General features: G+C 38.1%; 1 protein-coding gene across 11 annotated transcripts in view; it reads left to right on the top strand.

The window, feature by feature from the left end:
* The window catches only part of SHISAL1 (shisa like 1), a 79293-nt gene that overhangs the window by 43334 nt on the left and 21362 nt on the right, over positions 1 to 14597 (top strand). For 8 of the 11 annotated variants that reach the window (XR_011089208.1, XM_068657295.1, XM_068657264.1 and 5 more), the window contains one exon: positions 3986 to 4273. Coding sequence is in view for 10 of the 11 variants with exons in the window: in XM_068657295.1 (XP_068513396.1) it covers positions 3986 to 4273 (288 nt within the window). In the remaining variant the exon portion in view is untranslated. Of the gene's footprint in view, positions 1 to 3985; positions 4274 to 4496; positions 9090 to 9602; positions 10316 to 10378; positions 14372 to 14597 lie in introns of those variants that run through there. The other 3 variants (XM_068657305.1, XM_068657285.1, XM_068657315.1) reach the window with 3 other exon arrangements.

Here is a 14597-nt window from a genome sequence, read left to right as displayed (position 1 = left end):
TTTTTTAATAAAAATAAAACAGAGAAAAATTCTAATTAAAGTGTACATGTAAAAAATATAAAGGTTTCCTCAGTGATAGAAGTACCAATGCATTTCCAAGGATGTAAGCTCATATTTGCTTGGGGCAACACTTAAAATGTATTACTACATTTTAACTATGTATTACTACATAGTAACAGCCCCATTTGAGAATAGGGAAAGAAGCAGTTTCCATGGCCATCTGCCCACATTTAAACTGCAGCTGTAAGAATGCTACTCACAATTGTTTTGACTTGTTGTTGTTTCTTTGTGTTTTGTTTTGTGGTTTTTTTTTTTTTTAAGCCTGAATTCCCAAATGAATTATTTTCTGTTCATATACAGCATATAAAAAACTAGCAAACTCTTCCAAAACAAAGCTTAGTCCTAACCAGCTTGTCATCTCTATCAAAAAGTCAATGAATTAGATGGAAGGAGTCATATAGGTAAAAATAATAATAAAATAATCTATCCATTTTCATTTGTCTGTAGAGGTGTCAGAGAAATCTGAGTAGGATTCTATATATGGAATAGGATGAGATGGGTAGAAAATGTATTTATTTTTCTCCAAGAGCCCAATTCAAGGCTTCCTAAAGTCAGAGCAAATCTTGATGTTTACACAAGTAGGCTCTGTATCAAGTGTCTACCATACATACATTGTATTTTTGTAAAAGCTGAAGTATCTTGAAATAATGAGCCACTAAGCTTTTCTGACATACCTATGAATTATCCTCTCTCACTAAGCTAGAAAAAAATTATCATGCAACTCTACTCCAGATTTTGCTTTTGTATTGTTGGTCATGCAACAGCAGAGGACTGGGCAACATGGCTGTGGAAGTAGTTTTCAGTGTTACATTGCAAAGCGTTGTGTTGAACCTAAAGAGAAGCTCCAAAGTGACTGACTGAGAGGGCAAGAGAACTGGGAGGCAAGGCCAACCAAACTTTTCAGCTGGGGAAGGGGAGGAGGATACACAACCACACCAAAAAAATCTTACTATATTTGATTGTCCGAGCAAAGGAGCAAACCCCAGTAATTTGAATCCCGACAGATTTGGAATCCACTCACACTTCATTTTTTAATTGAAATGAAACTTCTGCACAGATGTACAGAAAAATTCGTCTGTAAGATGAAATTTTTACTGTTAAATTATTCAGTTCAATGAAATCACAGAATCACAGAATTTCTAGGTTGGAAGAGACCTCAAGATCATCGAGTCCAACCTCTGACCTAATGCTAACAGTCCCCACTAAACCATATCCCTAAGCTCTACATCTAAACGTCTTTTAAAGACTTCCAGGGATGGTGACTCCACCACTTCCCTAGGCAGCCTGTTCCAATGTCTAACAAGAGATGAGAGCATGTCTAGGTGCTTTGATTCCCAGTTCTTTGCTGTGTCTCTGGCCCTACTTTTATTCAGTGATACAGAAGAAAGGTTGTTTATTTTCTAATTAAGGCATCTTCATAATTTGTAGGGAAGTTTTAATTTTTAATGTGATTAGTAAGTATCAGCAAAATTAGTACTTTCTACCATGTTAATACTTTGAGAAACAAAATATATCAAAGTATGGCATTTCCCTTTGTATACAAAACATACTACTTATTAATTTTGCTTGTGATTTTTCACAAGGCACCTTTGACAGTGCTGTAGTGCCACTGTCTGTTATTTTCAATAAAGAAGTCTTTCATTTTTGTACTTGTGAGAAACAGATGTTATTTAGAAGGAACAGATTTAAATTGGAACTCTCAAAATAGCTTAAATTTTCACTAGCCAATGTTTGTTGGGTAAAAGTAGATGCCTAAAATACAAAAGAATTCTTCTGAGGTAACTGAAAGAAATGTTTCTGCCTCTCAAATTGCTGCCAAAACAAAAAATAACATTTTTTCCAATATTTACTATGGATCAAATACAGCACACCTATTCCTAACATGCATTGGTATTAGTAATGAATAGGAACAGGATTTGTCACAGCAGATTTCTTCCTGACTTCTCTGGCTTTCACTTTTATTTATATTAGCAGAAGATAGAGAATTTTACTCCAGTAGGAGTAAACCCACTGAAAATGAAGAGTACCACTATTGAGAAGCCTAGCTTAACCAAACCCACTTACAGTTCCAAGTGCTTTGGACTGAAAGGATTTCAATGCATGTCAAAAGCCTACCCACTGTTGTTTGAATTTAGGCATGCAGGTACAGGTCTTTAGCAGAGGCAAAGACTCTTGAATTAAGAGTTTTCAGAATCACTACATTTTGTCTACTTCTAATCCTCCTAGAAACTTACTGAAAAGTTTGAAAATCCTAGGCTAGAATGAATGATCATAAAGTGAGACAGAAAGGGCCCATTAACAGCTCTCATTACTCACAGTTGTTTGCTATGGAACCACATTTAATCTAAGCATTTTATATCAGTGTAGTGGAAGAATCATTCACTGGAGAGGAAAATCAGTTTCATTAATTGCTGACAGGCAGCAACACAAATTAAAATTCTGTTTTCTTATCTGATCTCTTGCTTCAAATGCTGATTATATTTATAAAATGGAAGATCTGTATAAAAGTTTAAATGGAAATAAAAGTTCGAAGCAGAGACTTGAAAAGTTTTAGGTTTTAAAAGGTTTGGAACATATTTTGAAATCGTCAATATATCTTTCTGGCTTATATCTATAATGTGTGTTCTCAGGCTTTTTTCCTCTTGGAGCACTTTAGTTTTCATCAATGTTCTGATAAAACAGTTCCCTCAAAGTCTGTGAAAGAGCAGTGTTGAACATGTGTTCAGTTGTATTCAGGTTCAAATAGATGGGGGCTGCCTGTTGATATGCTTAGATGTCATTTTCCCCCAAGATTGTCTTCCTAATGATACTTTTTATTAGTATCCCTTCTGCTTGCTCTTGTTTTTATAGTCTCTACTACACATTATTTCCACGTAAGCTCTTAGGTCTAGATCGACCTTCTTTCTCTGCACACGTAACAATTTCATTCTTACTTGTTTCTTCGCATCTCTGTTCTGGTCTCCTCTTCCCCACTCACAGAATTTCCAATTCAAACTACGTTTATAACTAGTAATCTTTTTTTTTTTCTTTTAAGAATATTGCATCAGTAGCTTTAGCGTACTTTTTGATCTCTGTACTGTTGATCCCTTATACCTTTTCTTCTTTTCTTTACCCTCTAGTAACTTTACTCACCTGTCTTAGCTACAAAGCTCTATGCACCATGCTGGCAGCTGATAATTTTCACTGCCTTTACCCATATGTACCTTATAGCTACACCAACATGAATGTACAAACATAGTACGCATTTTCTTTCTTATTGAATGCATTATATAATACAGTTTTGTCCATATTCTTCCTTCCTAAACTGAGCATGAGCTAACTAATGGATCTTTAGCAGTTGCTCTTGAAAGTCTCTTCTGCAACCAGCAATTATTAGTCATAAAATTCAGAGCAAATCCAAACATGTTAAACAGCTTTTAAGACAAGGGGTTTATAATGCTTGTCAGCAGTGAATGTTTCAATAGTAGAAGCACCCTTAGGTTCAATGATTACAGCATATTTTCATATTGTTAATCCTCACTCATATAAATGCCCTGTTGCTTCAAGAAGGGTGGCTCTCTGAGAGAGAATTTGCAGAATAAAACATAGAATAAGACCCATCAAACATTTGTTTATCAATGGGCTCACTTAAAGCATCAAAGTTAATCACATACCATGTTTATATATATGTACACAGATGAGAGAGAAATAAAAATGTTTGCAGGGTGGGGGCCTTCATTTTTAAAAGCCTCCCATATCATGCATACAGCAGTATTTAGACAGATTAAAATAATAGATAATATTTTACGACATTCGTTAAAACAAAATTTTGGTATCATTCATCTGTATATTATTTTTACATAATTAGTGGAACAAAGAACCTTTACTATAATGACCACTATACATATTACATTACTTTTTTGTTTTGCCTTTGTTATTTTCACAGCAACTACAGTGCACTGTTAGGGGTGTGGATCTATGGCTTTTTTGTGGTGATATTGCTGGTACTGGACCTTTTATATTACTCTTCAATGAACTATGATATTTGCAAACTTTACCTGGCACGGTGGGGAATCCAGGGAAAGTGGATGACACAAGGACAGAGCCAATGGATTAACCCTGCTCAGGATCCAAGCCAAGTACAGACACAGCCTCAAACGTCACAGACAGTACATACTTTAAAAGGAGATGCTTTAAGCCCACCTCTGGTATCTTTTCAGAGTACATCTGCCTGGTAAGTATGTTAAGCCATTCTGTGATGTATTTTTTGACTCTCTTGTTTTGTAGTTTAACCAATCATCTCCATTTGGAAGTTTCTACAAATTCAGGCTGAGTTACACCATTTGAGAACCTAGCAGATAGTTCTTTATATTGTGAATTGTCTTACATAATTACTGCTTAGGAGTGATTTCTTATTCTGGGGTATTTTAAATTATCTTTTAATGTTGTTGTCTCAGAGAAATAGGTGCTGCCATTTTTCAGTGGTAAAGAGTTTTACTACACTTAGACAACATCCTTGTCTCTAAATTGAAGAGAAGTGATTTGAAGGGTGGACAGTTCAGTGGATAAGAATTGGGTGGATAGCCACACCCAAAGAGTGGTGGTGAAGGTCTCTTTGTCCAGGTGGATGCCAGTGACGACTGGTGTCCCTCAGGAGTCCATCTTGGGACTGGTAGTGTTTGACATCTTCGTAAATGACATAGACAATGGAACTGAGCACACTCTTAGCACATTCGCAGATGACACCAAGCTGAGTGGTGCAGTTGGCACTATATGGGTAAGGGATGCCATCTAGGACCTGGATAGACTTGAGAAGTGAGCACACATGAACCTCATGAAGTTCATCAAGGCCAATTGGAAGGTGCTGCATCTGGGTTGGAACAATCCCTAAGTACAGACTGAGGGATGAATTAATTGAGAGCAGCCCTATGGAGAGAGACCTGGGGGTACTGTTGGATGAAACACTGGACATAAGCTGGCAATGTGCACTTGTAGTCCTGAAGGCCAACTGTATCCTGGGCTGCAACAGCAGAGGAGTGGCCAGCAGGTGAAGGGAGGTGATTCTGCCCTTCTACTCTGCCTTCATGAGGTCCCATCTAGAAATACTGCATCCAGCTTTGTGGCCCCCAGCACAAGAAGGACATAGACCCATTAGAGGAGGTCCAGAGGAGGGCAACAAGGATCACCAGAGGACTAGATCACCACTCCTATGAAGAAGGCTGAGAGAGTTGGGGATGTTCAGCCTGGAGAAAAGAAGGTTCTTGCCCCCTTAAAGGGAGCTTATAAGACAGACTATTTACAAGGGCATGTACTGATAGGACAAGGGGTATTGGTTTTACACTAAAAGACGGGAGGTTTAATGTTGTGGTTTAACCCAGCTGGCAGCTAAGCACCACACAGCCATTCGCTCACCCTCCCCACTCCCTCTCTGGGATGGGGGACAGAATCAGGAAAATGAAGCCTGTGGGTTGAGATAGAGACAGTTTATTAGGACAGAAAATAAAGGAAAATAATAATAATAGTGATAATAGTAATACTACTAATAATGAGTACAAAGAAGTGATGCACAGTGCAATTGCTCACCACCCACTGACCGATGCCCAGCATATTCCCAAGCAGCTGGTCCCCCCACCCCAGCTAGCCATCCCTATATATTGTTCAGCATGATACCAGATGGTATGGAATACCCCTTTGGCCGGTTTGGGTCAGCTCTCCTGGGTCTGTCCCCTCCCAGCTCCCGCTGTACTCCCAGCCTGCCCGCTGGCAGGACAGTGTGAGAAGCTGAAGTCCTTGGCTTAGTGTAAGCACTGCTCTGCAACAATTAAAGCATCAGTGTGTTATCAACATTATTCTCATCCTAAATCTAAAACACAGCACCATGCCAGCTACCAGCAGGAAAAATAACTCTATCCTACCTGAAACCAGGACATTTAGTTTAAGGAAGAAATTCTCCACTCAGAGAATGGCAAGGCACCGGCAGAGACTTCCCAGAGAATCTGTGGATGGAGGTGTTGAAGGCAAGGTTGGATGGGGCTTTGGGCAACCTAGTCTGGTGGGAGGTGTCCCTGCCCATGGCAGGGAGGTTGTAATTAAGTGGTTCTAAAGGTCCCTTTCAACTCAAGCCATTCTGTGATTCTGCTCTATGGTACAAATAAATTACAAATCTTTGTTTCTGCATCAACCATCATAAAGTTAATTTTCATTTGGTACCAAAGACAATTTGCTGTGTGTATCTACGTGTCTGTTGGTCTGGTTTTAAAAGACTGTATAAATATCAACAGTGCAATAACTTCAATGTGAGAAGTCACCAATACACACCATTTGTGGCATGAGTCACAGAAGCAATATGAAAACCAGGTTAGTTTTTTATATGCATAGCTGAAAAAGCATACCTGAATCTCAATTGACAGAATGACACAAGTAGGCTACTGTAAAGTTAAATGCAACCAAAACAAAACAAAAGAAAAAAAAAACATGCCTAATGGGAGACAGATTCAGGAGTAGCAAGAACATAAATAGAAGAAATTGAGGACTAATAACCATGGGACAAAATGTCATTGAATGATTTTTGCCTGTTTTTTACCAAGGAAAACAGAATCAAAGGAAGACAGACAAATAAACCAATATTCTGAATGAGGCGTCAAAAGAGGCAGGTGATTTTTTTCATGGTAAGAAGAGTTTTCTAGACTTGTCCTGAAGGGAAAGGGTGAAAAGTCACCAGTGCAATTTAGAAGTGTTCCAGAGGGCTAGACACCGAGATTTGGCAAAATTAAGTGATCCAAGAATGAGCAGGGTGAAAAAGATGACAGCAGTTCCTGAAGCTATAGAGCATATAAAGACAGTGTTGGTCTTGATCTGAAACCTTTGGATAGCACTCTTTTGTAAAAAAGGATATTAGCAGTAGTCCTTTTATTTCATAACTTGCTCTTTAGTTTTAACAGAAAATCTAGAGCAAAAAAGTTTTTTTGTGATAGAAAAGGTAATGATAGTATGACCAAGGAAAAGGATCAGTGAGAGAGGAACTCATTTGGTGTAGCAGTCAGTACTGACTGAATATATTCAGTGCAGCTCAGACTTAAAGGACCATTATATTACAGCAGATGGTGTCCAAATGGAAGAGTCCCAATAACGCTCCATAAGGTAGATAGTTGCTTGTACTTAGTTATAAGCATTCTTCTTTTCCTCTTCTTCCTCTTCCCTTCTTTTTTCCTTCTTCCAGTCCCTGCAGCTTTTTGCACATGGAATTCCCAGTCTTTAGTTGGAATTGCCGTACAGCTTAAAACCAACATTTGTAATACAGTATTGGTGGTTTAGCTTCATACTTATGTGTGTATACAAAAATGTGATACCTTTATTTTATATTTGTGTTTATATATTTAAAATATTAGGCATGGCTATATGGCTTGTTCTGCCATACTATTACAAATCAAAGGAAACTCTCCAGTAATTTTTGAAGGATTCTTAATCAATTTCCATTCCTGACTTTTGCTGTTCTTTTTCTGTGCTTCTTTTTGAAACATTAAGTGGGGATTGTATGTTAGGATCAGGTGAGCATGCTCCTTTTCCTGTGTTTGCAGGAGATGAGCATTGATAAATCGCCGTTGTAACTTTCACCACTTCCCCACCGCACTGTGTGCCTATGTTCCCAACAGCTCCCATAATATTATTTTTTTTTCTTAATTCCTTTCATTGCTCAATGAAAGAAATAAGTAGATGTCTCCTTAGCAAATCCATGTTTACCCCTTGTATTTTGGCACATAAGATACTACAGGAAATGCCATATTTTGAAGTTTATAACCTGCTACTTTTGAAACTTACAACCTTTCAACTAAGTGCATAGATGTTGTGGTGGCTTTATGCTGCTGGGCAGCTGAGCTCCACCACAACTGCCCTCTCACTCCCCCTTCTCAGGAGAAGAAAGGAAGAAAAAAACATGTGGGACAGAAAAAAAATAAAAGGCTTATGGATTGAGATAAGGGTAATTTAATTAAAGGGAAAAGAAAGAGGGGGAAAAAAAGCCACACGGAAGCACAGAGAAGAAAAAAAAAAAACTTCCTATCAACAAGCAACATTCGGCTATGTCCCAGGAAGCAGGGCCTCTATACATGTAGTGGTTGTTTGGGAGGAGAGACATCTTCATAACAAGAGCACCCCCTCTCCTTCCCCTTCCCCAGCTTTTATTGCTGTGTGGCACCACTTGGTATGGCATATCCCTTTGGTTGGTTTAGGTCAGCTGCCCTGGTATGTCCCCTCCCCACCCCTTGCCCATCCCCAGCCTGCTGGCTTTGGGGGCTGGAGGGAGTCTTGGTGCTGTAGGGCACAGCACAGCACAGCAATAGACAAAACACTGGTGCAATATCAGGGTTGTTTGTGGTTTGATACCAATGCTGTTCTACCTACAGGTGCAGAACACTGCACTTGTATATGGGCTGCTGTGGGGGAAATTAATTCCATCCCAGCCAGACCCAGCACAGGTGTCTCAAAAACGCAGTAGGCAGTGGTGATCGTAGGCAAGGTGATTAGCATGTGGAAGAGGCTTTTGAGTAAAGAGGTCTTTCAGAAAAATAGACTTGTGTACTACAGCAAGTGCTAAGACAGTAGGGAGTAAGAGTAGGTTCCCTGGCTATTTATTTCTCCATTAGATAATCTGCAGGTTATATACATGGAAAATATGGTAATTTTGCAATATACATGTATATATATAAATTAAGTTTAACTTTCATTTAGAGTCTGTTTCTGCTGCAGTCTATATTTGATGAATGACCTTAGTAGCGTCTTCTCAAAATTCAATCATGCTGTTAGTGAAGAAGTGCAGTGGAGTTAAAGGATTTATCATTTTCACCACTGTCTTTAAGATTGCTCAATTATTCGCATTTTGTTGTTTTCCATTTTATACTTGAACTTCCATTATTGCAGATAATGCAATAATGGAAGCCTCTTGAACTGCTTTGGTAACAGCAAGACTCCAGTTATAAAATCAACTTTTCAGTTTGTGTTCACATTTTTGAAGTGTCTTAAACCTATCCCTGCTTTTCCAGTCACAGAGAAAATGTGTGTTTTTCTTTAGCATCTCACAAACACGCTTACATATATATGGGTGGTGTCATGCCATAAGAGCAGCTCCAGATTACAGATGGGCTTTCTTTCAATTCAAAAAAAACAGGAAAATAGAAAATAGATTTTTTAATCCTGTGAGATATGAATATATCCCAGGGCATAAAAACTTAAATACTGTTTAAAACATTTTGCAAAAAAGTTCACAAGTTTTCATGATAACAAAAGTTGTCAGTTACTAGCTTCCTGTACTACATTTATCATAATACAGTTAGAAAAAAAAAATCTAGAAGACGGTACATTGTGGTAATGGGGAAGTGATTCTTGTATATCAAGAATCAAAGCAGCACTCTATTGCAGTCTCCTATTGCAGAGGACTGAAAGTGTAAGAAAGCATCCCAAGAACAAAGTCAGGATTAACCTATGATTTGTAAAGTAGTTTGGGATCTTCCTGGATTAAAAAAACGATGTAAGTGCTTAATATTTCATCATTTTCTTTCTTGTTCTAGTTTAAATGCTGTGGCGGCTAGCAAATGTGATGTCCATCTACAAGAAGGGCTGGAAGGTAGACCCGGGAAACTATAGGCCTGTTAGTTTGACCTCAGTGCCAGGGAAGCTCATGGAGCAGATTATCTTGAGTGTCATCATGTGGCACTTGCAGGGCAACCAGGCGATCAGGCCCAGTCAGCATGGGTTTATGAAAGGCAGGTCCTGCTTGATGAACCTGATCTCCTTCTATGACAAAGTGACGTGCTTAGTGGATGAGGGAAAGGCTGTGGATGTAGTCTACCTTGACTTTAGTAAGGCTTTGGACACCGTTTCCCTTAACATTCTCCTCAAGAAACTGGCTCTTGGCTTGGACTGGTGTACGCTTCATTGGGTTTCAAACTGGCTGGATAGCTGGGCCCAAAGAGTTTTGGTGAATGGAGCTAAATCCAGTTGAAGGCTAGGACCAACATAACTGTAAAAACATAAGAAGCTTAAAAACTAAAACAAAACTAGGGAAATCGCTTTCTGCTCCTGGAAGAGCCAGATCATGAAACTGGCTTTGCACTGTGTATCCCTTTTCCTGCCTGGACTCTTACGTGATGTCGGGGCAGGAGACCAGCAAAACGGATGGGAGACTTGGAAGCAAGCACCTCAAATTCCTTAATGCTCCAATTTTTGTTTACTTGCCAGTACACTATAATTATGGAAATAAATGGAAAGGTTTAATTTTGAATTTCACAATTTTAATTTAAACAATTCAAGATACATAAATAAGTGCTTTCTTTGTTGTTTTTAGAAATTCACTACTGATGTGAAGACAATATGCAAAGCTTCTGCCCACTTCAGTCTGAATCCCAGCAAACCTTCTAAATGTTGATAGGCACTGCTTCTTCTGTTGATACATAAATAACATATGTGGTTCATTTCATGCCTATTCTCTTTTTCCTTTTGTTCTGTAATAGACCCAATAATGCAACATTTATTTCTTCACATTCATGTAAACTGCAGATTCATTGGATATGAGATGATCGATATTCCCTATGTAGTTATTTCTCAGCCTGTCCATCAACCTGGGACTGTCATATTCATCAACTTTATGAAAGTCTTTCCTTTAAATGAACTGTACAGTTAAAGTGATTTAACTATCTTAAATGTGGTAATGAATTGTCAGAAAACATCAATTAGTAGAAAAGTGAGTAGTTAAATGGAAAGCTGAAAGTTATTGATAAATGAACTCTTCGTGCTGAGAAATGAAAGCTAGTCAAAATACTGGAAACCAATTCTGAACAACTTCCATATTTAAATTTTCTCTTATATTTTGAGTAGATTTTCTTGCAGCCAGATCCTTAGCTTATCTAGATAATAACAGATCGGGAGTGTAGCACTGCTGAAGTAGCAGATAGCATTTAATTCATGTGAAATTAGAAGAAATCAGTTAAGACTGCAATTTTACTGTGTAATGTAACAACACTATAGTGTCATATACAGGAATGAGTATGACATCGCAAGTTTTATCAACAAAACCCATCATTTCTCTCGCAGCAAACGCCACTTAATTTTAAAGACGGTTAGAGCTATTTGGATAGTTCTTTCGCCTACCCCTTACCTTCACCTTGGAGTCAGATGCGCAACAGCACATACACTTTTCATACATTTTATATATGCACTGAGAAATAAAATGACAAGGTTATTCTGAAGCTTCTTGCATAGATTCTGAAGTATCACAGAGAAACTTTAAAGCATCCCCAAGCACTTTTCAAATAAGCTGAGTACAACTTCTGAGCTTCAAGGAAAAGTACTCACATATATATATTCATGCCTCAGTCTGTCCGTTTCACACTTCAAAGGTGTCCAGGCTGGGTGATTTGAACTTCATATCTGCATTCAAAAATCCAGTTCAGGTGCTCAGAGTCACCCTTGATTTAGATCTGTAAATACAAATGTAGCTGAAAATCAGCTTAGCTGCATTTGACATATTGTTAAGAGCAGCTGTATCTGGGAAATGCAAGAAGGAGAGAGTTGCTCCCATACTTGTATTGAATTATGCAACCTCAGCTGAGTTAAACTTTGACTGGCAGAGAGCAAAACTTATTGCTAATAAAATGCAATTAATTGCTTTTAGTTTTCTAGAGTCTAAATAAGGCAGATGGACAAGAAAGTGAGAGGGATAATCAACAGCTTCAGCTAATGACTTTGCAGGTGGCAGAAGAGATGAAAGGGAAAGTGGCAAGGACCTGGCGTTACTGATCCAAACAGGAAAGCCTTCCTGCATTCATAGAAAGTTGCAGCAGGATTTCTGAGTAGGAAATTTGGCATAACTTACCAGATTTCAGAAATGAAAGAAAATATATCTTGAAAAATTAAAGGAGGGGGGAGGGGGAAGGAAATGATGGACAGAATATTATCAATCTTAAATAGGCTACACCCCAGAAAACTACTAAAAACCTGCAAAATTACTATATATGTACACTATGTGTTTTTAACAGAAGTGAGAATGAAGAAGAAGAAAGCAAAAATCCAGTGGAAATAAGAGCCTATGAATTAAAATCCCATTGCTGTTAGTGTCTGGGAAAGCCAACTCCAGCATATATTTTAGTTATGAAGAAACAGATAACTTACCTCCTAACTCAATGAGGAACAAGCAAGTAGTACAGCTGAAGGTCATGTACTGACCAGTTCATATCTCAGAATTATTACTAAACAGCACCTGTATGTAATAATTCTTTTATAGAGTTGCAGAAGATCTGTTCAAGTATGCTAACATGTCTGCATGAAATAATGGCACACTGTAGAATTCCAAACAATAATCATAAAAAGCTGATGTGATGATGCTGAATCTATGACCATACATGGTAACAATGTCAGACAATTATTTGCAGTGACAGCTGAGTTCACAGATCTCCCACATCATTACTTTAATTGTTACTGTTCCCCGATTAGATCATGATGCAGCAAGCAATTAGGCATTTCATCAGAAAAGTGATAAAGCATGTTTATATGACCTTGGTTTTATAATGATCTTTCACTGCACAGTTTAAGAAAAGGCCAGCAATTAGACACAGTCAGTTTGTTCATCATTAGGAAAGTATCAGATAAATGGTTGTTTAAGTCTCAAAAGCAAAATAGATCAAAAAGCATTGAAATTTGGGGAACATTAGAGTCATTTTACTGTCCATTAGGTCAGGAGAGAACACACCAATCAGGAAACCATTTTCAAGAACTGAAAATGTTATGGAGAAGTTACATGACCAACATTGTCATAAATATATGTACACAGGTATCTATAACCATAATTGTAAAGAAAATCTATTCACTGAAAAAAAAAAAAAAAAGAAAGAAAGAAAAAAAAAAAAACCACTGAAAAGACTTTGAAGTCAACTGTAAAATGTTTCTTGGAAATCACAAATGCTAGGGAGGTGAACACAAATTCAAGACATTAAACAGAAGGATGACAAATGCAGCTCAAACAATTAAAAATGCCACTAATGGCAATGTCCAATGGCAGGCGTTGACATGGTCCCAAAACAGAACAAGTAGGCAAGCCTGAGACGTAGTACTTTAAACATCAGAGAAGACAGGCTAGTCAGCACAATTACATAGCCTACACAAAGCAGCAACACAGGAATAATTGGTTGAAAGTGGGCACACAGCTTAAACTACAGGAACCTATGTAAAAAGTAGCTATGTGTGAAATAAATAGACCAGCTCACTTTACATCCTGGTAGGGTAATCTGTTTCCTGCTGTTTGTGAGTGCTGGTAACCTGTACTTACGCTCCAAAGAGCCTGAAAGATGGAATAGTGGTGGAGACATGGCCATTTACAGCAAATGTTAAAAGCAGCGATGGAAAGGTGTTTGCTCAGAGGTTCATGCAATCACTTTGCAGAACAGTGATTGATGGGCTTAAATCTAAAATGGTGCAAGGTCTGCCTGCAGTTTTCCTGAAGGATGGATGCTCTAGCACATAGCTGAGTAGTTTATGCACAAAGGAGTCTTCATAGTTAAGGGAGCTTTGTCTGTGATAATAGTGGTGAGTCATACCACTGAGGTGGATTTGCATTAGAGCAATTCTTTGCAGTCATTAAAGTGATGCTGCTCTGAGAGCTGAAACACAGTGAACAGCCTGCCTCCTTCCTGTTGAAAAACATTACCAGCACATAGCAGCATGTGGAAAAGTAGTTGCAGTGAGTTTCATCAGAAATTATAGTAAATTAGTTAAAGTCATTAAGTATATTCTAGGATGATTAGTGATACAGATTTTAATCAGTCATGCAGACAAGGGCGGCAAGATATTTTCCATTGCATTCCCAACTTCTCAGCTCTTGGAAGTGATACATCATTGGGAGCTGATGATCACAGTACCTTTCATCAGTATTATACTAGCAGGTCATCACAATCACAGTTCCACCTAAAATATTCTAAAGAAATTCTGATTGGAAAGCAGCCAGAATTCACCCTTTCTGATCACCAAAAAACTCTCACTGACTGAAGCTAATATAACTGATACCATCTACAAAAAATGCTTGCTTAATTTAATTTTTTAGACATTTTGAAGAAAATTGTATGGGGGGCTGTGGGTTGACTTTTTCTTTTTTACTATTCAGTGAAGCCTCTCAAAGCTCAGAGTAAGAATGGTGTTCCAGCTAAAAAGAGCCCCACTGTTTGCTTGCACTACTAAAAGAAGATAAAAATGTGGATGAATTTTTGTAAATGTTTTAAGAATACAAACAAATTGTGATGCTATTGAAACCAAAAATAAATTTGGTTCATCATTTGCCAGCTGTCGCTCAGGTTGACTCTTCTCTTTTCCTTGGAAATACATAAAGTAAAAGGAACTCAGAGTGAAAATACCTGAAGCAGTCCAACAACTATTCCAAATACTTAACTTGAGTATATCCACAAGATGATGCTAGCAGAAATGGGGCAGGTTTTGGAGGGGTTACAGACAAGTAAAGTAACAGAAAAAGGGCTTGCACAGCATTAGGATAGTGACAAAAGTAATCCACATCTTCCCAT

This window comes from Anas acuta, chromosome 1 (genome assembly GCF_963932015.1).
Source record: "Anas acuta chromosome 1, bAnaAcu1.1, whole genome shotgun sequence".
Taxonomy (NCBI): Eukaryota; Metazoa; Chordata; class Aves; order Anseriformes; family Anatidae; genus Anas; species Anas acuta.
Note: the sequence above shows the minus strand (reverse complement) of the source record. Positions and strands in the feature narration are given on the sequence as shown.